This window comes from Lampris incognitus, chromosome 7 (assembly GCF_029633865.1).
Source record: "Lampris incognitus isolate fLamInc1 chromosome 7, fLamInc1.hap2, whole genome shotgun sequence".
In the NCBI taxonomy this organism is placed as follows: Eukaryota; Metazoa; Chordata; class Actinopteri; order Lampriformes; family Lampridae; genus Lampris; species Lampris incognitus.
Genome location: NC_079217.1, coordinates 21,538,831 through 21,562,463, shown reverse-complemented (window position 1 = coordinate 21,562,463; position 23,633 = coordinate 21,538,831). Strand labels below are relative to the sequence as shown.

General features: G+C 44.8%; 1 protein-coding gene across 1 annotated transcript in view; it reads right to left on the bottom strand.

Annotated features, from left to right (window-relative positions):
• Positions 1–13,259: 13,259 nt before the first annotated feature.
• The window catches only part of pax3b (paired box 3b), a 25,630-nt gene continuing 15,256 nt past the window's right edge, over positions 13,260–23,633 (bottom strand). Inside the window, exons 6-9 of the mRNA XM_056282781.1 lie at positions 22,549–22,714; positions 21,400–21,614; positions 16,694–16,973; positions 13,260–15,132 (exon numbers count right to left, since the gene is read on the bottom strand). Coding sequence (XP_056138756.1) covers positions 15,098–15,132; positions 16,694–16,973; positions 21,400–21,614; positions 22,549–22,714 — 696 coding nt within the window. The 3' untranslated portion in view covers positions 13,260–15,097. The remainder of the gene's footprint in view (positions 15,133–16,693; positions 16,974–21,399; positions 21,615–22,548; positions 22,715–23,633) is intronic.

Here is a 23,633-nt window from a genome sequence, read left to right as displayed (position 1 = left end):
TCTGCAGCTGTCAGATGCCCATTTTGAAATCATCGCCCGGGCAATGCAGGACAGAGAGATGGAAAAGAGAGAGAGAGAGATGGAAAAGAGAGAGAGTGGAGAGATGAAAATATGCTGAGAGGAGGTAGCATCGACAGTGCGAGTGAGAGATAGAGATGCAGGGGGAGTGATTGGGGAGAGTGCCCCCCCCCAAGGGGAGTCCAAAGAGTTAGGGAGGAGGTGAAGTTGTGCATTCACTAAGCAAGCATGACTCTTCTCTCATCCTCTCGAGGGAGTCATCGCTCTCTCCATCCCTCTTATGTGGCCCACTGGGTACACGTATCAAAGCCGGGATGAAAGCGTTGCTCGGGCCCTTTATTGACGCCTGTGCATAGCTGAGGGTTCAATATGCTGAAAATCTGATGCTCATCGAGGAAGAAGCTGCGCGCTCTCTCTCCACCTGTGATGCGGTAATGCCATGAGAAATGCGACCCACACACGCCAAGCATATTCATGAGCCTGCATGTTGTACAGAGCTATCAAGGTGGGGCCCGACGAAGGCAGATGGAGAAGGAGTACGTTGTGGAGATGTGAGGGGACAGAGGGAGGAAATATGAGTGGAGTGATACAGTCGCAACTGACATGGGAGAGGAACACCGCATCTGACAGAGAGAGAGACAGAGAGACAGAGACAGAGACAGACAGACAGAGTGTTTGTGTGTGTGTGTGTGGGGGGGGGGTACATGCACCATTTAAGCAAACTAGGGGGAAAGGAGCTGGGAAATAGCGATGAGGCTAAAAGGAGGGAGGCCATATTAATATTTGATCCTGTGGTGGGAGGGTGGGGCTGAGGGGGTGTCCCAGAAGTCCTTGTGATGAGCGGAGCTGTAAAAATATTTACCTTAAACACAACTCGGTTGGACATGAGCACAGACGAGGAGAGAGAGAGAGAGAGAGAGAGAGAGAGAGAGAGAGAGAGAGAGAGAGAGAGAGAGAGAGAGAGAGAAGAGAGAGAGAGAGAGAGAGAGAGAGAGAGAGACTGAGGGGAGGGGAGAGGGAAAGCCTGTGTGTGTGTGTGTGTGTGTGTGTGTGTGTGTGTGTGTGTGTGTGTGTGTGTGTGTGTGTGGAGGAGGGGAGGGGAGGGGAGGGGAGGGGGCATGCACCATACTGCTCCTTCCTTCTCCCCCTCTGACTTATAGCCTACTTGCTGCACAAATAGTACTTCCAGTTTTTTTGTTTTTGTTTTTTTCTTCTTTTTTTTTTACAGGCAACAGGACACATTTAGAAAGAGGGGGGGAAAGGTGACACATATCCTTGTGCCTCTGATATTTGCACAGGCTTGCTGACTGAAATCATAAAATCCATCACACAAACGGGCCTGTGTTAGCTCCTAACTGACCATCCTCTGGTTAACAAGCCGCAAGAGCAATGCACACATTTGTTGGCAGCGGGGGGGGGGGGGTTTAACGTGGTTCAATCGTTTTTACTGCCACAGCAACTACACATCCTCACCGCCGGCTAAGTGGGTCAGCGCTACACATCCATACAACATGGACAGTGATGGGATAGTGGAGGCTTTAAGGTGTGAACAAGAGAGATGGGAAAGAGGATGAGAGAGATAGAAGGGGGGGAGAAAAAGAGACACCGTGTATGTGTAAAACAGATTTATGAGTTGAGGGGAAATCATCGTTGACGAAGACGGTGGACGGCAAAATTGAGACGTAATGAAGAGGAGGTTACATTTGTGGGAGTGCGAGAAAAAGCGGGAGCCGAGGAGAGGAGGAAAAGTGAGGAGGAGGAGAGAGAGGAAGAGATGATTAATTCATCTTTACATTTCGTTGGACCACTTGCGGTGTGGTTCTGCTGGCTATGAGCCTTAAGAGGCTACACATGATAGAGAGTCAGCCATTAACATGTCTTAAGTGCCACTTCTCTCTCTCTCTCTCTCTCTCTCTCTCTCTCTCTCTCTCCTCTCTCTCTCTCTCTCTCTCTCTCTCTCTCTCTCTCTCTCTCCTCTCTCTCTCTCTCTCTCTCTCTCACTATCTCTCTCTCTCCCCTACACTTTCCATATGACTAGCAGGGTCTGCACCACAGCTATCCACATGTACTTCTTGATATATGCTTACATATCTTTGTTAGCATCATGGAAGTGCAGGAGGTGAGGAAGGGAGGGAGAGAGGAAGAGGAGGAAGGGGGGGATCATAGACTAATTGCGCATGAGAAGAGTAAAAGAGTGAGAAGTAGAGAGAATGGAGGAGTGCGGGGTAAAGTAAGCCATGTGTCAGTCTGTGCTGAGGGTTGTGCTTGCATGCTTAGCTTCTTATCTCTGGCGCACGTTTGCCCACCTCCCCTGACTTCCAACAGCAGCCTCTCCGCGTATTCCTCTGACACGTCTTCCTCCCCTCAAAAAAAGCCAAACAAACCAAAACAACAGCATCCTGGTATCAGAACTGGCCCAACATGACGCAAGCATTTTCTGGCAAGAATGGTCATTTATGCGCTTGCGGCAGCTGACAGGATCGCGAGGAGTGTTGTTTGATTTATGCTCCATTAGTGCAAATGTTGCGGTGTCCAGCAACATCTCCGGCAGTTCAAACAAGTGAAAACCCCGAGTGAAATTCCTTCACCCTGATCTGTTTGTTTGGATTACTACCATCCGGCAAAAAAACCTGAGATCCCCCCCCCCACAGCCTGTCAGCCAAGATGAAAACATCAGGACTTTTTTACAGCCCCAAAAAAACTACAAAGCAAAAAGGCCTTTTTAAGTCTGGCACTGGGACGCCGTCCCTGTGCCCGTCGCAGAGCTCATCATCCACATCAAACGGCTGGCAGAGGGTGTGCCAACCGGCTCGTGCAGATGGCCGGATTCAAACGGACATTCTAATGAGGAGCAGGTAGGGCATTAGTAGTCTGGACAGAGTTACAGTGCCCAGACTCTCGCTCGCTCGCTCTCTCTCTCTCGCTCTCTCTCTCTCTCTCTCTCTCTCTCTCTCTCTCTCTCTCTCTCTCTCTCTCTCTCTCTCTCTCTCTCTCTCTCTCTCTCTCTCTCTCTCTCTCTCTCTCTCTCTCTCTCTCTCACACACACACACACACACACACACAAAATGTATCATTGTCATTATGGAAGAGTTTACTTCTGCGTGTGTGTGTGTGTGTGTGTGTGTGTGTGTGTGTGTGTGTGTGTGTGTGTGTGCTGCAATGGCCGTGGTGATGGGATGCGTGCTGGGTTGGAGAAGATAGCAGAAGAGACCCAGTCTTCAGACAACTTTCTACCTTATAAACAAAGTTCATAAGCGCACGTTAAACACACACACACACATACACACACACACACACACACACACACACACACACACACACACACACACACACACACACACACACACACACACCTCGTATCATACTCGGCACACCATTAAACAGCATAAGGCATGCTCATCTCTCTGTCCACTGCGGATTTTTTTTTTGTTGGGTGTACGTTGTCTGTCCAATCATTAGTGGTCCATCACTGCCACCTAGCGGATTTATTGTGTAAAACTAGATCCTGTAGTAAAGGGCTTGACGAACATTGTACAAGTAGACGACTACTGGGCACTCAAGGCAGTGTAAAGGAACCCGTATTCCCGTTATTGCAATTGGACACATCTTGTTAGGGTATTGCATAATAACATTAAAAAAACACACACACAGATCTTGTCAAGTATAACCAGGATGGCCCTTCTCGCCACCTGACAACAATATCAATGGTTTATGAACTCATGTCACGGTCAGAATATTATTCATCATCACTGAATCGCATTGTGTGTGTGTGGGGGGGGGGTGTCCTTAAAGTGTATATGCCTTGGCACAGAAAATGCATGTAAATATCCAAAGAAATCTAACACTACGCTGAAGATGAAGATTCACGTGTAATCAAACCACGCCTTTTTTCTTTTCTTTTTTCTTTTTTACATAAAGCTCATATCTTTTGTCGCATCTAATCTATGAATCTTCCAAATCACGAACGCTTTTTCCTCATGCTTATGCTTTTTTTCGGGGCGGAGGGGACTTCCCCGGGCTGAAAAAGTACGGCCCATAAAATTTTAGGTCTCGCCTTAGTAGACAACTGGTGGAATAAAATACGTGGTTTGAGCTTTGAGGAAGAAGCGGTGTTGTAAACCAGGAATGGTTAACTAAGTTCATGGAGGACTTTAACCAGCTTCCTCAGGTTCAACCATGTTCCTTATGGGTGGTGGGTGGAAAAGCACTGTGTGGGATTTGTAGTGGTCAAACAGCACTGCATTAAATGGCATATCCGTTTTATTTGACTATACATATATACAAATGAGGTATCCTGAATTTACATAGGCCCACTCGAAGAGTTTGAGACATAGATTTGTAAATTAGAATTTTGTGTCTATCAACCGATTTTGGTTGACAATAACTGAAAATACGTAACCGAAAATACGTTTACAGACAAGTCTTAAAACACAGCATCAGGAGAACTCAGATGAAACTCAGATTTATTTGATGGTTAGTATCAGTCCTTCAGTTAGTGTGGGATTGACAGCACGTTTCGATCCTGCGTGTTGTATTTTGGTAACGGAGCTGCACTTTCGTTTCCATTTGAATTAAGAATCGTACTAGTCCGGCAGAATAGGTGTCGTCGTAAGTTTAGGTGAATAAGAAACGCTGTTGGTACGTCGAGTTGTCAGTAGATGTCACCGGTAAACCAAGTATGCCCGATAACCCTTACCTTAACCAATCAGAGGCAGGCAAGTCCAGACATTAACCAATCAGAGGCAGGCGTTTCCGAAATGGGTTGGAAAAAAACATGTCGCCTCCGGGCACAGCACCGACAGGAAACGAGCTCAATTTTTTTTTTTAATCACAATTATAGTCACTAATTTATCACAAGTCACCCATTTCTTCTCCTTAGCTCAAACTCATTCGCAGGAGATACCTAAACTTAGTCTAACGTTTAAGTTAAGCTAAACTATTGAGCGGAGATTAATCAACATTAGCGTCTTCTCAGCCGTCCAATCGGCGGGCCGCATCCTGACGCAGGAGGCGGGGCAAAGGAAGCGCTTCGACAAACCCCGAGGCCAAGAGTAACGAAAATAGGACGGGAGTGGAGGAAACCTTAGATTTAATAAAAAACCTTCAATTAGGGCACACACGATTCTTGTTTTGTTGGTGTGGCCCATAGGCGTACATCTGGATTTCAATCGGTCTTCTAAGAGTATGAAAACGAGTCACTGTTGAAGAAAAACCACCATCAGTTGATCACAAATTGCGATGCAAAAATTAAGCCAATCAAGAGCATGCGGTATCTAAACTTAGATAGATTCGTCACTACTTGAGGAAATTCCTCGTCACGGTGCAATAAAAATTTTAATTTACCTCCAAACAAAAAAATACAAGTTCATCACAACAGAATACAAGATCACCTTCATATATATTTATACAAATATGTCCCTTCCTGCAGTTACACTGGTACGCTATACCACGCAGTACTACATACAAATGCAGGCCCGCATTACATTCAGTCCAATGGGACATATATCACACACAATGGAAAAATACAACTTCATATTACCGAATAAAAAATAAACTTTTAGATTTATTTTCGGTGTCTTCGCCGGAATATTTTCGTTTCCACGTCGTGGCAAACTATGGCGTAGTGGTTGAACTTTGGTTTTTTTGGGACTTATTTTTGTTTGGGGTTTATGATGTGACGCAGCAAAGCTTTCGCTGTTTTTTTTTTCTTTTTCTTTTTTTACTGTAAACACGTATCGTGACATCATGTGAACCACCATATAGACCGACTCTCAGAGCAACCCGAGAGGTGTCCTGCGGCCACATCTCAGGGTAAATGACCCTTCACCCCCGTGATCAAAAAAATGAAAAACATACAACAGACTCACAGTTGTGGCACATTAGACCGGAGGATGTATAATTGATTAGGTCGATGAATGCGGTTATAGAGCACGATTAGGAATAGCGAAAACATTTAAGGAGGAGCGATTTGATTCGCTTAAATTGTGTCTTATACAACGAAAATAAACGTCGACACGTGGATTGAAAATACACAAAATGCGCATTGTGCATCCTATTTTTTTTTGCAGGCGATGTGAATGTTTTCTGTCTTCTACAGGGAAAGCGTTGCAAAAGGATTTGAAAAGATAGCAAACACGCTTGTTTTGATATTTATCGAAGTATCACGTTAAACTGCAGGGGAAACACATCTAAGGGGCGTTCAGTAATCAGTAATTACTTTGCATGAAGTGTGGATCCTTTTTTTCTTTTTCTTTTAATCTTTCTTAAACTCAACTCAGACGGGTTCTTCACATTACAGTAAGTCACAGTCAGTCAAGCCAAAAACGACGGATGGATCATTAGGAAACCATTATTTATACTGAGGTCTAATTAGACGGTGAACTCATGACTATGTAGACGACTGTGCTCTCACATCTTTTGGTTGTTTTTGTTTTTATCGAATTTCATCATAAGATTTTTTTTTCTTTTTCCCTCCCCAGACTGCACCGCTCTGGATAAAACGAATAACGTGTACTCTTCTTATTGTGGACTTCATAAAATTCAAAGTTTCTAAATCACCCTTGCAACTTTTCTTTTTTTTATAGCTAAAATAAAATACACATTTGAGCCATTTGGGATAGCCTACTTCTGATAAGCATATGGGTTCCTAATTGGCCCCTTGTCATATTTATCCTTTACGATAGGAAAATAAAAAACCTGGGAAAGTGCTCGCATGCGAGTGAAAGTACACACGTCTGTGTCGTTATATGCGTGCATGTGTTGTATATACATATACTATATATGAATATATATTTGAATTATGTCCCCTGTGCACATGAGAGCCTGTTTGCTCCATCTTGCCTGTGTGTGTTCCTCCGTCACTGCCAGTTTTCAGCTAAAGGCCCATCTGGCTTGTGTGATGGCCACTTCTTCACGGTCCCTCAGTCTGATTCATAGGTCCTGGACGGCCTCAGCTGCTATCCCACTTGCACAGCTTTGCACCACATACTACTCAAAAACCTCTGTTCTTCCTGCCACATACTTCTTCTCTCGGTCTCCTGCATCATCAAGCCTGCTGTGTAAACACAAGCATGAGGAAGCTATAGATTTCTCCCCAGTGCAACTTGGTGAACTAAAGTTCATCAGTAACTCTTGAAATACCTTGAACCTCTTGGTCGTCTTCCCACCTTCCCCTGTTTATCTTGCCCTTTATCCGTGAGCTGCCCCGCAAAGCACCACTGTCTTTGTTAACATGAATAACCGATATACCAGAATACCACTATAAGTGAATGGCCTAAAACATTTTTGGAGCATAAAACGGAGTGTTTCCCAAGGCACAAAGCTCTTTTCATTTTTCTTTTCACTTGTCACCAAAAAAAAAAAGTGCATTTACGGTTGCCAGTGTGTCCTCAAGCACCACCGAGCCAGTAAGGCTTGGCTGTGCAATGTGAAGGCCACCCCTGTTTCCAAATACGCATGAAGCGCTCAGATATGCAGTCATAAACCACCACCTGCCAATCAAAACATGGATGGCTGACAAACCCACTGGAGCGAATATCAAGAATTTTGAACCGATATTGACAAGTGGGTTGCATTCACAACCCACCGCTGACATGAGGATGGGAAATGTGTAAGACAGTAGAGATACTGTAGCATTACTGCCCACATCTGCAAGCATGCTAAGTGATTTCATGAGTTCATCCAGATATCGATTGTACGTGGAGCCACATGGTCCCGTCTCCTGTTTACTCTCTTTCGCGCTCCACCTGCGTTCTGTTTGGGAGGGCCCCTGTCGCCATGCCATTTTCCTCAGAAAGTATTACAATAATCTGTTGATAATCCGCCTCATTGAATCAAATTCCTGCACGTGGGATTGCTATTCTGCTATTTGATTTTGTTTTATAGTGCAGCATTGCAACAATCCCGTAACCCGGAAGTGATCATTTTCTCCAATAAAGTACCAACACTTTGTAAAATCAAGATTCATGAGAAAAAAAAACGTTTGTAAGGAGTAGAAGTAGCCACGGGTAAAGTCATCTTAGAGAAGGATGAAGTAAATCCACTCCAAGTCAGTCTGACCATAGTTTGCCGGCAGATGTCTCCACGTCAGTCCAGATGACTGTCAGGAGAGATTAGGATGACATAACCCTATCAGGAAATCTGCTTTCACTATTTATGTTTCGCTCATTTCCTGTTTGTACTTCTGATCAGTGCTCAGTAACATCACACATGTCGCATCGCAATTGTTAGTGGCAGGCTATTTTACCCTCCTATTAATGGAGGGGGGGGGTCTCCCCAAAGGAGTGGTAATCCCCAGTATTTGCCTTGCTTTCAGGTACTCCGAAACGTCAACAACTGATGACGAAAATACAAAACGTGCGGTCACTGCCGAAATTGATATCTGTGCAAAGGAAATATACTCCCTGACAAGCTATTCTTTTTTCTTTTTTCCATTTTGCTGTCATGATGTCGAAACTTGCTTTTCCATGCATATCTGTCAGCCACACCATGGGGAGAAAAGCAACTATATCTCACCGGTTGGCAGCAGAGACCATGACCAGTACGTCTACCAGTATCCATTGCTCACTAGAGCTGCCAATCAACAAAATAAGTCATGGCATGAGCCTCCACGAGAATCAGGGCTTTGGACTAAGCCTGACCGTCTGACGACCTTCATTGGGGTCTCAGGACATGAGCAGCCTTTCAACTCAGTGCACTCGGTTTATTTGCTGCAGGAGAACAGGTTGTGGCTCCTCTATGTCCCCAAAATTCCCTGCACATCTCAAGGTGGAGGAGAAGCCTGGCTTGGGAAATAACCAAGAGCTAATTTTTTATGATGTTTTAGAGATGTTTAAGGGTGAAAAGGAGACGCTTAAAAAAGTAGTACTCACCTCTCCCATTCTCTTGATGCACCAAGCAGACCAGTGTTGGGTCTGTGAGACTAGTGGCTACCTGAGCACCACGCGGACGGGCTACCTGAGGCATCATGAGACCGAAGATCTCGGATTAATTGGGGCTGATTCGGTAACGTGAGTCTGTGGGCAAAATGTGACGGAACCGGCGCAAGCCCGCCCCTATAGGAGGGCTGGCACTTGTTTTCGATGTAGTCACATCGCTCGTGTTTTGCTAGCTGTCATTCCCGAGAAATTCCTCTTGCTGTCTACATTCAAATGAGCCCATCCTTTCAAAGTGCGTCACCGTCTGCTTTTGTGTTTTTCCTGTAAAAGAAAAACACATGTGCGCAGCATGCACGCATACTTTTCCTCTAGTCTTGCATACACACAGGCACACGCGCGTGCGCACATACACGCACACACGCATCGCTTCCAATCACATTAATAAGAAACACAGTATTGTTGTCTGCAATACTCTGCTCTCTTCCCAAAGCGCTCTCTCTCTCTCTCTCTCTCTCTCTCTCTCTCTCTCTCTCTCTCTCTCTCTCTCTCTCTCTCTCTCTCTCTGTATGTCTCTCTCTCTCTCTCTCTCTCTCTCTCTCTCTCTCTCTCTCTGTCTCTTGTTGAATGATTATTTTTGGGATTGTTAAAAGACGCCTGTTAAGTGTTTATTTGCAATTTGACAAGTATTGTTTATATAGTTAAAAAAAGACATCGAGTCTGTTTTTGATATTATTATTTTTTTGTTAAATGAAGACTTGTTTTAAAAATTCAATTCTCTCTCTCGCTCTCTCTCGCACGCACGCACGCACGCACAAACACACATTACTTCCAATCACATTAATAAGAAACACTGTGTATTTTTGTCTGCAATACTCTGCTCTCCTCCAAATGCTTTCTCACACATACACATACACAAACACACACACATACATAAACACACACACACATAGACACACAAACACATAAGACACAAACACACACACACACAAACATACACGCGTACACACACACACACACACATATAAGACACACACATACACATGCACACACACACACAAACACGCACGTTCACACACATTTCTCACAGCTCGTTTTCTCTCTCCGTCTCTCATCATGTGACGGTATGAAGAAATGAGCCAAGCCAACTGCCTCTTCCTGTTGGTGTTTCTGCCCTGCTCCACCACTGTCAACACATGTCTTGGTCGCCATGTTTACACCAGCGCGCCACCGCTTCATGCCCGCTGCGACAGGCGCTGGGTCACATGTCTGCCACGGTGTAGTGCGGATCAGCAAGGATGTAGGAAACCCCGGGACAAAATAAACCCAAGAAATCAAAGAAAGGCTCTTTGTGACGCTGGTCCGTAAGAAGGGGAAAGGCAAATTTGTTATTTATCTTTCTGTCGGGGGTCCTCAGCGTCTCTCTGTTTCTGGTCTGTTTGTCTGGGTTTCTGTCTTCTCTGTCTGCGTTTCTGTCTTCTCTGTCTGCCTCACTCGTTCTGTCCGTCTCTCTCTCACGCGCGCACGCGCGCCGGGACTTGATCCCTTTCAGCCTGTTCCTGTCACTTTACCCCTCTCTCGTGTAGATGGCGGGTTTTTTTTCTTCCGTGCCGAGGTCCAGGGGTTAAGTTGTCCCCAGCATGTGTTAGTGGTCAGGTCAGCAGCAGCCGGGGACTGCGATGACAGAGTACGTGCCCTCTGGGAGGTGTCAGGGGGTTAAGTGTCTGTACAGGGGTGGTATGGCCGGGGTAGGACCGACACGCTACAACACATCTGCCCCCCCGATACCTCCTTTGTGAACTGTACAGGTTTAACGTATTGTTTTTTTCCATGACGTAAACGCGAACGTTATGGTGTCAGCGTTGATACAGAAGCCATTTATTCAAATAGGCGACAAATGGTCCTCCGTCTATCCTGCCATTGCATTGGTTGCATGTGACGCTAGTGTGAATAAATCCAAGCCCTTGTGATGGCACTCATTCTAATTTACACTGGACAAGGACATCAGTCAATCCTTGAAATCCAAATCTAATTTCTGTTTTTTTTATCCTTCCGTGTAGCGTGATCTTTTACAGGAAGTAATATCAATACAGTCACATGTGTGCTCACACTCACACACACACACACACACACACACACACACACACACACACACACACACACACACACACACACACACACACACACACAGAGTGAGTGAGAATGACAGAGGCAGCTGTTGGCATGATCATGAGGTCATGTTAAATCACAACACTGAGGGAAAAAAAACAAATTCTTTTAACCCAGGGGGTTGTCGAAGATGTGAGTTACTGGATCACATGGTTATGGAATACCAGGGCGAGTGCATGTTTCTCTCAGTGTGTGTGTGCGTGCGTGCGTGTGCATATATGCGTGTGCGTGAGAGAGAGAGCAGGAACATACTTGCTTGTGTGTTTATTTGTGTGTATAACTGTGTAACTATAAAAGTGAGGATTGTGTTCTCAGCAGATCACACCTGTGGCATAGACTGCAGAAATGACTTCGACAACATCACAAGCCCATAAAGTCTGAATGTGAAAATATGCACCTAAGTAATGGTAAAATCTGTATTTCTTTTTCTTTCTTTTGAGATTTATTTATACATGCATCTTAACAAGGATGTTTTTGACTCGGTTTAATGCTAACCAACACCATTTTTGGAAACATGGCTAGTTAGCTAACGGTGTTAAATTGGTTCTGAACTGCATTGTCTTTGTCTCACTTGTTTTCAGTTATCGTCCCAGCTATTGTCATTCTCACTCTGCGCTGTTCTTTCTACTGTTTTTCTTTTTAACTGCAAAGCAGCACTAAAAGTTGTAGGTTGAACAGCATTATATAAAAAGTGTGTTATTATCATTATACTTAATCATGCATATTCATATGAACATGTAAATATAGTAAAATGACATGTTTGCAGATTCTGGTCTTAAGGAACCAAAGATTTTTCTTTTTTTATTTCAGTGGGAAATGCTATCAAATAGTTATATTTTATGAGCATCTGGGGTGAATGAAAGAAATAATAGCCTTTTCAGTGCAGGGGAAGAGTTCATTAATAAAAGTAATGTCTTAGCTTTGGAATTTAACAGGTGTGATTTGTCTTCATCTTTAATGGTGTCGACTGATTAAGAAAGCAAACAGTGTGTGTGTGTGTGTGTGTGTGTGTGTGTGTGTGTGTGTGTGTGTGTGTGTGTGTGTGTGTGTGTGTGTGTGTGTGTGCAGACAGACATCTGTGTGCATACTGTGTGCTTGTGTGTGTGTGTGCAGACAGACATCTGTGTGCATACAGTGTGTGTGTGTGTGTGTGTGTGTGCAGGCAGACATTTGTGTGCATGTGTGTGCGTGCACACGTGTGTGTGTTTGTGCCTCGGTATGTGTTAATGGCTGTTAAAAATCGCGTGTATGCAGGGGAGCGTGCATGCTATGTCTGAGCGAAGTGCCATTGGGCCCGTACTTTTCCGATGGGTGTGTGTGGTGAGAGCCTTCGTGCCCCCACATTGGCTGAATTATTCAGGCTTAGCAAACAGAGCTGCCAAGACTATGAGTGATCCTAAATGTTGTTATTGACTTAGGCTTTATTTATAGTGTGTGGTCCTGCTGCACAAGCTGTATACAGTGCCACCCTTCCAAAGCCATCAGAGCAGACACGATTAATCAGATGAATGTTATAATTAGGCTTTATACCCTCAGGGTGCTGGGGCACACACTCCCCCCCCTCCCACAACGCATGCGCACAGACACACATAGACACAACACTGTACATGTGAACATGCACATAATGTATGCATACATGTGGCGCGCACACGCACACACACACACACACACACACACACACACACACACACACACACACACACACACACACACACACACACACAGAGGGGCCCCTGTGTGAGTAAGCGGGGTAGATGGGTTGCAGAGAGGTTCAGTGGGGTTGGGTGTGCTGTTTGTCCAAAACGCTCTGAGGCTTGTTCTTCACATTGGAAGGCCCATTAAACAAAAGTCAGTTTGTTACAGTTGGGGGCCAGAGGGGTATTAATATACACCAATGCAGATGTTTGAACATTTACGGGATCCGCTAAGAAAGGCCGTTGTGTTCGCTGTCCACTCTAACGTCTGGTGATCCCTATTTGACCAGCCCTATTTTTGTTGTGGGGTTCAGAAGTGATTTCAAAAGTACACATTTGTCTCCAAATGCACTTGTACACGTCACAGGGTGAGTCAGAGTCACTTGGTTGCTTTTTTTTTGTGAGGTTGCGACTAAAACGGACACAAAGACCCCGTTTGTTCTATAATTACAACGGCGTGACTAAAGCAAACTACGGCTATTTTCAGAACTTTATTTTTATTTTTTAATCATAAATAGCAATAATACTGTGCTTGTACAAATGACATTATGTCATATCATTCAGTCAAGTAATACAAAATATATATAAAAAAAAAAACAAACAAAAAATGAAAGGAACATGAGAATACAGCGTAGAAAAACGTAAAATGAAACAGTGCTCACATCGAGGCTTGGAACGGCAAGTCGCTGAGATCGAGCAAACAATCGCGGAAGGACGTCGGCATCTTCGTTTGGCAACCTTTCTTGTACTAGGCCGCAAGGGTTACAATTACATTGTTTGCATACATTACGTTTGTGACAGTAAATATGTCTGCGACATATCCAAAAAAATACAAAGATCGTTTCCGCCTTTTGCGTAAACAGAGACAAGAACGTTCTAATGCGATACAAATGAAGACAAAAAAATAAAATAAAATAAAGTTTTGGCTTTGTCATTCCTGGTAATTGTGTTCACCCCAGCTTTCACATGACTCAGTCTTCTCCACCTTGCTCCACGGTGACCTCAGTGATCTGCAATGCGGTCCGCACCTCTTGCACTCGCTTGGCTAAAACAGCAATATTGGCAATGTTTTTGTATTCATTTTGGTCCCGGGTTGTGTTTTTATTTCACAACATCCCATTGCTGGGTCCAGATTGTAATTCCAAAGTGTTGCTGCGATCAGCGTTTTTTGCATCTCACGTCTTTAAGTCGGGGGTTCAACTCTAGGATATGTGATATTGCACTTGTGGTCATCTGGGAGAATGGGTTTCTCTGGTTTTAACTGTGTTGGTCTCTCGGTTTCTCAAGTGTCTTTCGGTCGTGACTTGTGACCCGGTGGCGCTCTCTCGCTTGCTCTCTGAGTGAAGATCTTTCAGTCATTCTCGCTGCGTGATCGATCTAGCCTACCCCCTCGGAGCCACCTCTTCAACCTCCCCCCTCCACTCTTCTCTCATCTGTCACTTTCCCCAAAGTCACCCCTGACCTCCCAAAGTCCTCCCTAAAACTACAAAAGACTGGGATCCGGCCTCACTGTCTGAGACATCAATAGAGTGGGACAAGCAAGAGAGAGGCAGTAAAAGCAAGGGAGATGGAGGTTCAGAAGAGATGAGGAATGTCGGGAACTTTCTTGAAGGCACAGCTGTGGTGTACCTTAAGAGTTGCATTGCTGATGCAACATATTCATTCGCTCGCTCGTTCAGTGTATTTCATTTTTGTCGCGGAAATTTTGGTCTGTGTGGGATGCAGAAGATTCAAACATATGCGATCTCAAATAAGTTCAACAAAGCCCCCCCGCCCCCGGGTGCAGACACGATTTGGGATTAAATTGGGAATAGATGGAATTTCATGTGTACTCACATCTCTAAGACACGTAAACATGCTCCTTCAAGCTTGGGCTCAAAGGCTTGGTCATCCATAAAGATAGGCTTGGGTTAGTGTCCTGAAGCACAGGCCCTGCAGGCTGAGATGTTATTCCATGGATGGTGTTTGGTCCCTAGTGCCACTGGGATGTTGTTGAAGATGCCCGTTTAGCATGCCGTAGATGGCTGCCACTCAACATGGTGCAAGCCAACCGACCCTACAGGGGCATTGGTCTATTAACGGCATTTCTGCCAATTACCTATGATATCGATTCAGCAAACTTATGGAAAAATCAACTGTTTTTTTTTGGTCTGAGATTCCTTGCTTCTTTTTTTTTCTTGTCCATTTTTTTCCACTGAGAATGAATGGATGTCCTCCAGTGGAGAATGTGTCCTGGTGGATTTTTTTTTCTTTTGGTATGGATTAAGGTACTTCAAGAACTCCATCGATGTACATAAACACACACACACACACCCGTCCTTCTGTGAAGTCCAGAGCCTCGGATCAACTGATCTCCCGCCTCAGATAAGGAAGGGCACCTTTAAGAAAAGGATGAAAAATAGTTGTTAAAGTATTCCCTGTGAAAAAAAGAAGATAAAAGATAGAAAGATGGTAAACAAGATATATGACTGCAATAAATTGTGGGCACATGTTTTACAATGCCATACCACTGACATATGGCTATTGTTAACATTGCATGTGTTAACAACGTGTTGGGGTGTGAGGTTGTTGAAAGAGGCTGGGTAGGACAAAAATTTTGTTAGGATGCACTAGGTAAAAAGACTTCTCAAACCCCTTTGGGATAAGCAAAAAAAAAAAAAAAAAAAAACTGCCTTTTCCTTGAAACTTTCAAGAATGTTATTGTAAATAAAATAGCAAATTCTTATAAGGCAGGGCTTTTTTATGCGTCGTTTCAATATGAGTGATCTAGATTCGGTACTGGATCTAGATGGAGTGTTGACTTATCCGTGGACGGTACAACGGAGCCTGGACGAGTGTGGTTTAATACTCCTTCCCCCTGTTGACCTCGGTCCTAGCACCTGTTTCCAATAGCTGCCCTGCCAGAGGCTATTAGGATCCGTCCACCCCCTGAAAAGACCTTTCCTCTACAACTCCAAACCCAACCACACACCGGCTATCCACTTGAACTGATTAATCACATCAAGATGGACTGCTGAGGTGTGTAGGTGTACATAGATGTGTGCAAGTGTGTGCATGACTGTGGGTGTGTGTGTGAGAGCGAGAGGGAACATATCTATGTGTGTACTGTATTCATGTGCTAGCATGCACGTGCATGTGTACGTGTCTGTGCATTTGTGCAGGGGAATTAGAGGTGGTTTCTGTATGTCACCTTAATTCCTTATTCTGTTCACTTTGAGATATTTCACAGAGATATCTCATTGGACATTTGCTGCTATCGGATATTAAGCTAGATATTCATTCGATACTTGCTGCCCCACAAAGGCCCATACAGTCAGTCCCGTGGACCACTGCCATGGCTTTGAAGGGCCCGCTTGCCCAGGGGTTGCTGCAAGGTCAGTGGATGAACCTGATTGGTCAACCCCCCATGGACCAAAATTGGAAACGGCGGCCGCTGTAATCAGGCCGCAGAAGAAAAAAAAAATTACATCACCTTCCAAACCTAGAGGAGGTCTGTTTGAAGTTGACATTAACCCTTAAGGTAACAGTAATGTGAAGTGAAAAGGCCTTCTCACTGTTGGACAGATAGGTATTCTGTTAGGGCAAACAGTCTGGGGAGAAACACTGCAGGCACTGTACTTTATCCTGATAGGACTTGACTCTATAGCTACCAGGTGAGGTGCCTGCGGATTTCAGTATGATCCACGATTGCTTCATTTTCAGGTCCAAGATATCTACTGACTCAACAAAACAGCCTATTCTCCCTAAACTGCAAAAAAAAAATCTTATAAAGTAGACTTTATTAACCGAAACCAACTAAATCATCAGTATGTGAGACAAAGTTAATTTCTGTGTACTATATATGCATGGGTGGGAGGCTGGGAGTGGGGTGTTGGGGGGAGGGGGGATGCAAAGTAATGAAAGATGGAGGAATAACAGTTGGAGGTGTATTGACCTTACTTTGTCCATACTGGCCATACTGGTAGGAGGCCACGTGGTCCACGCTGTAGCCTGGTGAGCCGTAAGAGGGAGGACAATAGGACTGGGAGCTGGGCAGGGCGGGCAGAGAAGGCATGGAGGGCACGCTGGTCAGCCCCTCCAAGCCCTTGATGTGCTCAAGGCGCTGGCTACAGCTGGCAGCCATCCCAGCTGGGGTCTCGGGGCCGCCCGTCAGAGGGGAGATGGCGTAGTCACTCTGGGGCTGGTGAGGCACACCGCCCGGGTTTAAGAGGCCCATCACCTGGGTGGAGAGACAGCGTGAGGGGTTGAATTGAAGCAGCTATTTCTGGGATATTCTGCAGGACATGTTGTCTTGGAACAGCTTCTTTTTTTCCCATCTTGTACTCAGTTAATGTGTTGCAAATGTCATCCCAGGCCAGATCAAAGGAAGTAACTGCATGAAACGTGGTTTATTGAATCTGTGGGAGTTAATTGAGCTACCTTGGGTTATTGATTTGTGTCAGGCGAATTCTCCGGCTCATGTCTGTTGTAGTATCTAGCACAGGTGCATGAGCATGTGCACAATCACTGTACATGAGCATAAACACACAAACACACACACACACACACACACACACACACACACACACACACACACACACACACACACACACACACACACACACACACACACACACACACACGTACACACTGACATACACACACACGGCACAGAGAAAAATACCCCTGCTGCAGACGTCAATAAGCTCCCAGCGAGCGGTTTCCCGACAGCCGGAGAGATAGCACCAAAAAGGAAGAATTAAGCAATTTGTCTCAGAGCCACGACTCCACTTATTCTACCATTCTTCCTCGCCGTCCTGCCTGAAAACCGTGGCGCAAGATAACGGCTAATCTCCAACAAAGATATCCTGACAAAAGATAAAGCAAAACTCTTTTGCAAGCTCAGCTCAGTTTCCCCGAAGCATAGGTTCGCAGATGAAGAAATCCATCGGCTCTTGACCTGGTCTTTATTAGCAGCCAGATAATCGAATTTGTGGGAATATTTTTTTGGCCGGCGAAGGATGGAAAAGCGCCGGGGGGCAGAGCCTGCCGATGGGGTTCAAAACGGACCTGATGACGGCCTCCCCCACCCAGCCCCACCACCCACTCCCCGACTCTCACCGCCCTGACCTGTCCATCATCAAAAGTGTGGCGTAAAACTGCAAATAATGAATTAAGAGCATGTTTACTGCTTAAAAAAGGCAACTCTGACTTAACCTACTGCCTCTGAAGATATCACCCATACACCCCCTCTCATCCCCTCTCTGAGCAGGGCCGAGGCTCCTCTTAACTGTCCTAATAAGAAGCAGGTACACTGCTCTTCAGGCCCTCTTGGTCCTCTAAGTGACATATTATTCTACATCCACACACACACATGGTCCCGCTTAAATCATTTCCCAAGCTGAAGTGAAGGGGAGGGGGGGGTCTGCATTGATTTGAAGAGGGGAGTTGTTGTTCCTCTGAAGGCTGCTAACATTTTCCTAAAAAATTAACCCAACGTCGGGAGCGCTCCGTTTGCACAGACGGACAGCAAGGATTTGCCGAGGCCTGCCAGGAAACAAGAGGACACTGCAGGGATATATATTTTTCTTCTTTTTCATTTTCTCTCTATCTCCGTTACCCCCTGCTTCACTTTACCCCTCTCTGTGCTGGCTGCCCCCCCCAGCCTCTTTTGCGTGAGATGGCTGTTGGCCGGGCTATCCAGGGTGTTTCGCATTGGAACCGTGCCGTTGCCAGCGGCCTAAACAGCGCGTTCAGCATTTAGGCTGCAGAGAGGGGAGCCAGGAAGAATGTCGGACTGGGGGAAACATCTGAGACAGGACATTCCATCTCTGCCCTATGAAATATATACAAATAAATTAGAAACTTTGCTTTCATACGGAGGAATGCAGAGACAAACATTGTAGGAATACAATCACTAGGAGTCGGCCCTGAGGCTGTAAGCACAGCAAGGTATGTGGGTGCATGCTCACGCATGTGGATGCAGCACACGGCTACGACGACGCCGTCTCTCGGTGCCGGTGCATTTGTGCACAACTGTTTGTTTGCACTGCATGTCCAGTAGAGCGCTACGCGTCCACGTGCACGCAGGTGCTTGTCAATACGTGTGCACGTGTGTGATATCGTGTGTTCGCAAGCTGTGCTGCGATGTGTTCACAGCTGTGCAAGAATGGCGAGTTAAAACCCACTAAGAAACTTGGCGCATGAAATCCAGAGAGGAGGGATCGTTTACCATTGTTGGACATAACGTGGAAAATCCCTCACTCGCACACAGTCATCCAATCACAGAGAGGAGAGACGGAGGGAGGAGAGAGAGAGAGAGAGAGAGAGAGAGCGAGAGGGAGAGAGATATGATGTACAAGCAGAAAAAGGACTGCCAAGTTGTTGGTGGAAAAGATACTGTATTTAGGAATCAGGAACAAGGGATTTACTGGCTAGATTGGGATGCTCGCCTTGTGGAATATGTCATGCTAGTTTTCCTAACTGCCCATGCGAATGCGCTGGAATGCATAATCTGGTAAATTTCCAAATCTGTAAAAAACAGATTTGCATCTGATAATGTGGTATATTCCAAAAAACAAAACAAAACTGTAACTGAATATTTGTGAATGATATATCGAACTATTCTGCCTTATTAATTTGAATTCCCTGTACTGCTGCTGTTGTGTAAAAGTATAAAATCTTTTTTTAGTATTTTTTTTTTTTTACTCCAAATAAAAGTTTGAGCTTTGGTCGTAGAAGTTGTTCACAAATGAATTTATTTTGGCACATTACTATGTTTTCCTTTTTCTTTTTATTAAAATGCATAGTCATCAAATAGGGTTTAAAGGGCAAAACACTCCTAAGGGTTTCCCCTCCCACAGTACTACAGTTTAAAACAACTGATATGTCCAATCGTCATTTAAAGTATAATTAAATAACTCGTAGTGGCCCTCGTTGTTCTTAGATTAAATGATATAACTGGTGGGAGTCTTCCCTGATGACACATTATTGCCTCGTAACCATCATTAACTTCCTAAATGTTTAACATGCACAATTTGACAAGAACAGCTTTGGCTTATCCTTGGATGTCAAGAGTAGATATATTTTTTCTTTCCATAATATTGGGGTGTGTGTGTGTGTGTGTGTGTGTGTGTGTGTGTGTGTGTGTGTGTGTGTGTGTGTGTCCTCCCCAGCCCTCTCTGAGTGTCATAGCCTATTCTCTGAGGAGTTGGACTGTGCCCAGTTGAAATCTCATTTTCTGCCTGTTAGGATCTTCCTCGGTGCCTTGGTATGGGGACCTGGAGACTTCATGGCCGGATAATTGGCTGTAATTATCTTTTCACTTCTCATTTGTCACATAGTAAAATTGTCCTTCTCTGTCCTCTCTCTCTCTCTCTCCTTCAAGAGTCATGTTTCATACTTTTATTTCCTCCTCATTCTGTACGTGAATTATATGAATGAGTCAGTCAGCAGGGAGTCTGTGTGTGCGCATGTGTGTGTGTGTGCGTGTGTGCGTGCATGTGTGTGTGCATGTGTGTGTGTGCACGTGTCCCAACACTGAGATGCACTTGATTCAATTTGAGGCTGTGCGTCTGATAAGACATGTCACATGTAACAGGTTCCTTTAACCGGTTTAAAACTACTATGCACAAACACACGCATGCACAAACACAAAACAAACACATACATAGAAAAATTGAATTTCCCCCACTTATGCATGAGGCAACTATATACAAATCAGGTGGAAAGTCATTTGCATGCAGAACAACCATTAGTCACAACTATTTTTTTCTTTTTTTGCAGTGGTAATTTCAACCTATTATGTATTCACCTCCTTAACAGCTATTTGATTTGGGTCATTGATAGACACTCATCCTTCAGCTGTGCTGTAAAAGGTTATCATTTGCAGGCCCAGTTTCAATTTGTTATGCAGCGTTTTCCTCAGAGGGCCACATCTCCATGTCTGGGCGGCGGTGATAAAGAGGAAAGGCGAACATGTGAGAGCGTTACCTAACTGCAGTGGCGTTTCCAATCGGCCCAAACCAAACTGAACTGGACAAAGGGGGGAGGGGGGCTTCTTCTGTTTCATTGTTTTTTTCTACAAACCTGCCTGGCTTACTTTGTTTAAAGATCTGTGTTTAATCGACGAACAAAGACAAAGGTCATAGTCTATCTGCATGTAAAAGTAAACCGTTGCTTCACAGCTTGCAGAACATGACGGCCTCCCACTGCCAAGTTTATGGTACAGCCTCAACATTATTTCAGGTTATGGCTGTTCTAACTAGATAACTTCCTGAGTTTGTTTGCCTTACTGTTTCGTGATATTATTTTGGCCCGGATGACATATGCACAGTTTAAAAGGTTCTGATGGAAAAGTAAAGAGCAAGGAGGGAGTTTGAAAACCTCTCTCTTTTCTGCCCTCTTCACCTCACAGTTTGCAGAGCTGCAGGCCACCATGACTTTTCAGCACAACTTTAGCATTCATACTTGGTGTACTCGTGGGTTTTTTTTCCATGAATACTGTAGATATACCAGTAGGAAAGGTAACTTAGTTAACCTAATGAGCGTGCTGTGCTACTGTCTGAGCAAGTTAAAAGGCAAGCCACTGAATCAAGAGGGATTGTTCTTCAATCACATGATTTGGTTTCATTGATTTAGAAGGACTGTCCTGACTCAGGTCTCACCTGTGGAGACAGTCCGTTTCCTATGGTGGCATTCATGGGGTTGGCTGGTCCTCCGGGGCTGACAAAGTTGTCTGAGTAGCCTGAGAAAGAATGGCGTCCGGAGGCGAGGCAGTAAGCCGAGCCACCTTCTCCCTGCCCTCCACCACCGGCACCTTGGTGACCCGTGGAGGGAGGTAGGGGCTGGGGCCGATGCACCGTGCTGGGGGGGTCGGACACTAGCCAGTGACAAGAGGGGAGAGTGTTAGGCCACACATTAAGGAACAATTTGACATTTTTGAAGTCTACCTCTATTTTATACCCACCACTCATGTCGTAGATAGGTAGATCTCATTTTCCCAGTCATCCACCATTTCTTCATACTGGACATACCGCTCCAGCTTGCCATCTAGAGTTCAATGCAATTAATGGGGGAACAAGCCACGGTTGTGGATTTGCGGTCCACAGTTCAGCCAGAGCTAACATGATGCTACAGCTACAGTGGTCATTTAAAATTTTACAATCGTTTTCATTGCTAAATTCCCTCGTAGTGTTCCCTTTGCTGCGCCATGGCCGAATGACTCCTGCTAGTAATCACTGGAAAGCTGTGTTGCATGAAGTAGCAGGGTAGGATATCGTAACCATAACCAATGGTAAAAAAAAAACAAAAAAAACATGTTTTTTTAAATGACCTCTCAAATTCATTATTGTAAACTACTGTAGCATCATGTTAGCTTTGGCTGAACCGTGGAGTGTTTTTTTTTTTTTACACTGAACGAGGATTGCGGATTTGCCCTCTATCAATTGCACTGAACTGTGGCCGGCAAGCGGGAGCTGCATACCCAGTATGAAAAAAAGGATGGATGACTGTGAAAATGATACCCCCCTATGTACTACATGAATATAAAATAATGATAGACTGGAAAAATTCCAAACGATTCCTTTAACAATTGCCATGGCTGCAAGGGTGAACCTTATCATAGTGCCTAGGCATCTGAAATTAAAACCACACATTTTTGTTTTAACATGGAGACCACTCGGCCTTTAATCCATGTATGCAGTAATCATAACCATCATTTGGCGTATAGGAATTTGGCTGTTATCAATGATTTGCTTAATGCTTCAAGATGTCCTAACTGTCACTGTGTTGCGTGCAGACTCGTAATCCTTTACCTTGTGCTATAGAGGAGGGGGGGTAGGGGCTGTCAGAGAGCTGATAGTGGGGTATGCTGGACATGGCCGAGGGCGGGAACCCCCCTGGGATCAGGTGATTAAATGGCATCAGCTGATTGGCCCCGGCCTGCTTCCTCCACCTCGCCCGCCTGTTGCTGAACCACACCTGGAATAAATGACTGACAGTTAGTTTGTGTGCGCTGTGTGTGTACGCGTGAGAATGTGCTATGTGGGATCCTCTGTAATGGGATTTTTGACAACCTTCCTGTCAGGACACACATGCCGAAAGAGAGAGACACACACCGTAACATTAGGCTGGTGTAGGAGGAGCGAGCTAGCAGCATGTGTCTAGTTAGCAAGAGCCCCGGGATAGCTGATTAGCTCGGAGAGTCGACATACAGCGAGATGGGGATTTCCATACTGCTACTTTATTCTGTAGTGCATACATCGACCATACAGTGCCTGGTCTCCACTGCACTATGGTCACCGATCATACATGAACAGCACAAAGGCCACACGTAACCTAACATGTGCCCATGTCCCCTGCTGTGTTGTTTATAACTGTTTTGTTTTTTTTGGGGGGGGTTGTTTTTGTTTTGTTTTTTATTTCTATGTTTATGTTCTCTTCGTGATGGTTTGAATTGGATTTGAATAAAGTTTTGTTAAAGAATCATTTCACAGAAGGATCATAAACGCCTATATGATCTAATTAGAACATGTCATTTTTAAGATGTAAGAAAATTGAATATAATATAAAAGACTACACATAAGAATGAGCAAATAATAACAAGGAAATAAAATGCATAAGCATGATCCAGAAATGGACACACAGAAATGTGTGCACGTGCACACACACACACACACACACACACACACACACACACACACACACACACACACACACACACACACACACACACACACACACACACATATTTGAAATGCAAACAAAATTCAGGTACCACTGCTATTAGCCATACCTGAATGTGTACATCTGTGTGTGTACATCCGTGTGTGTGTGTGTGCGCGTGCGCGCACATGCTCTCATATATTAGTGTATGTGCATTAGCATCTATGTATGGATC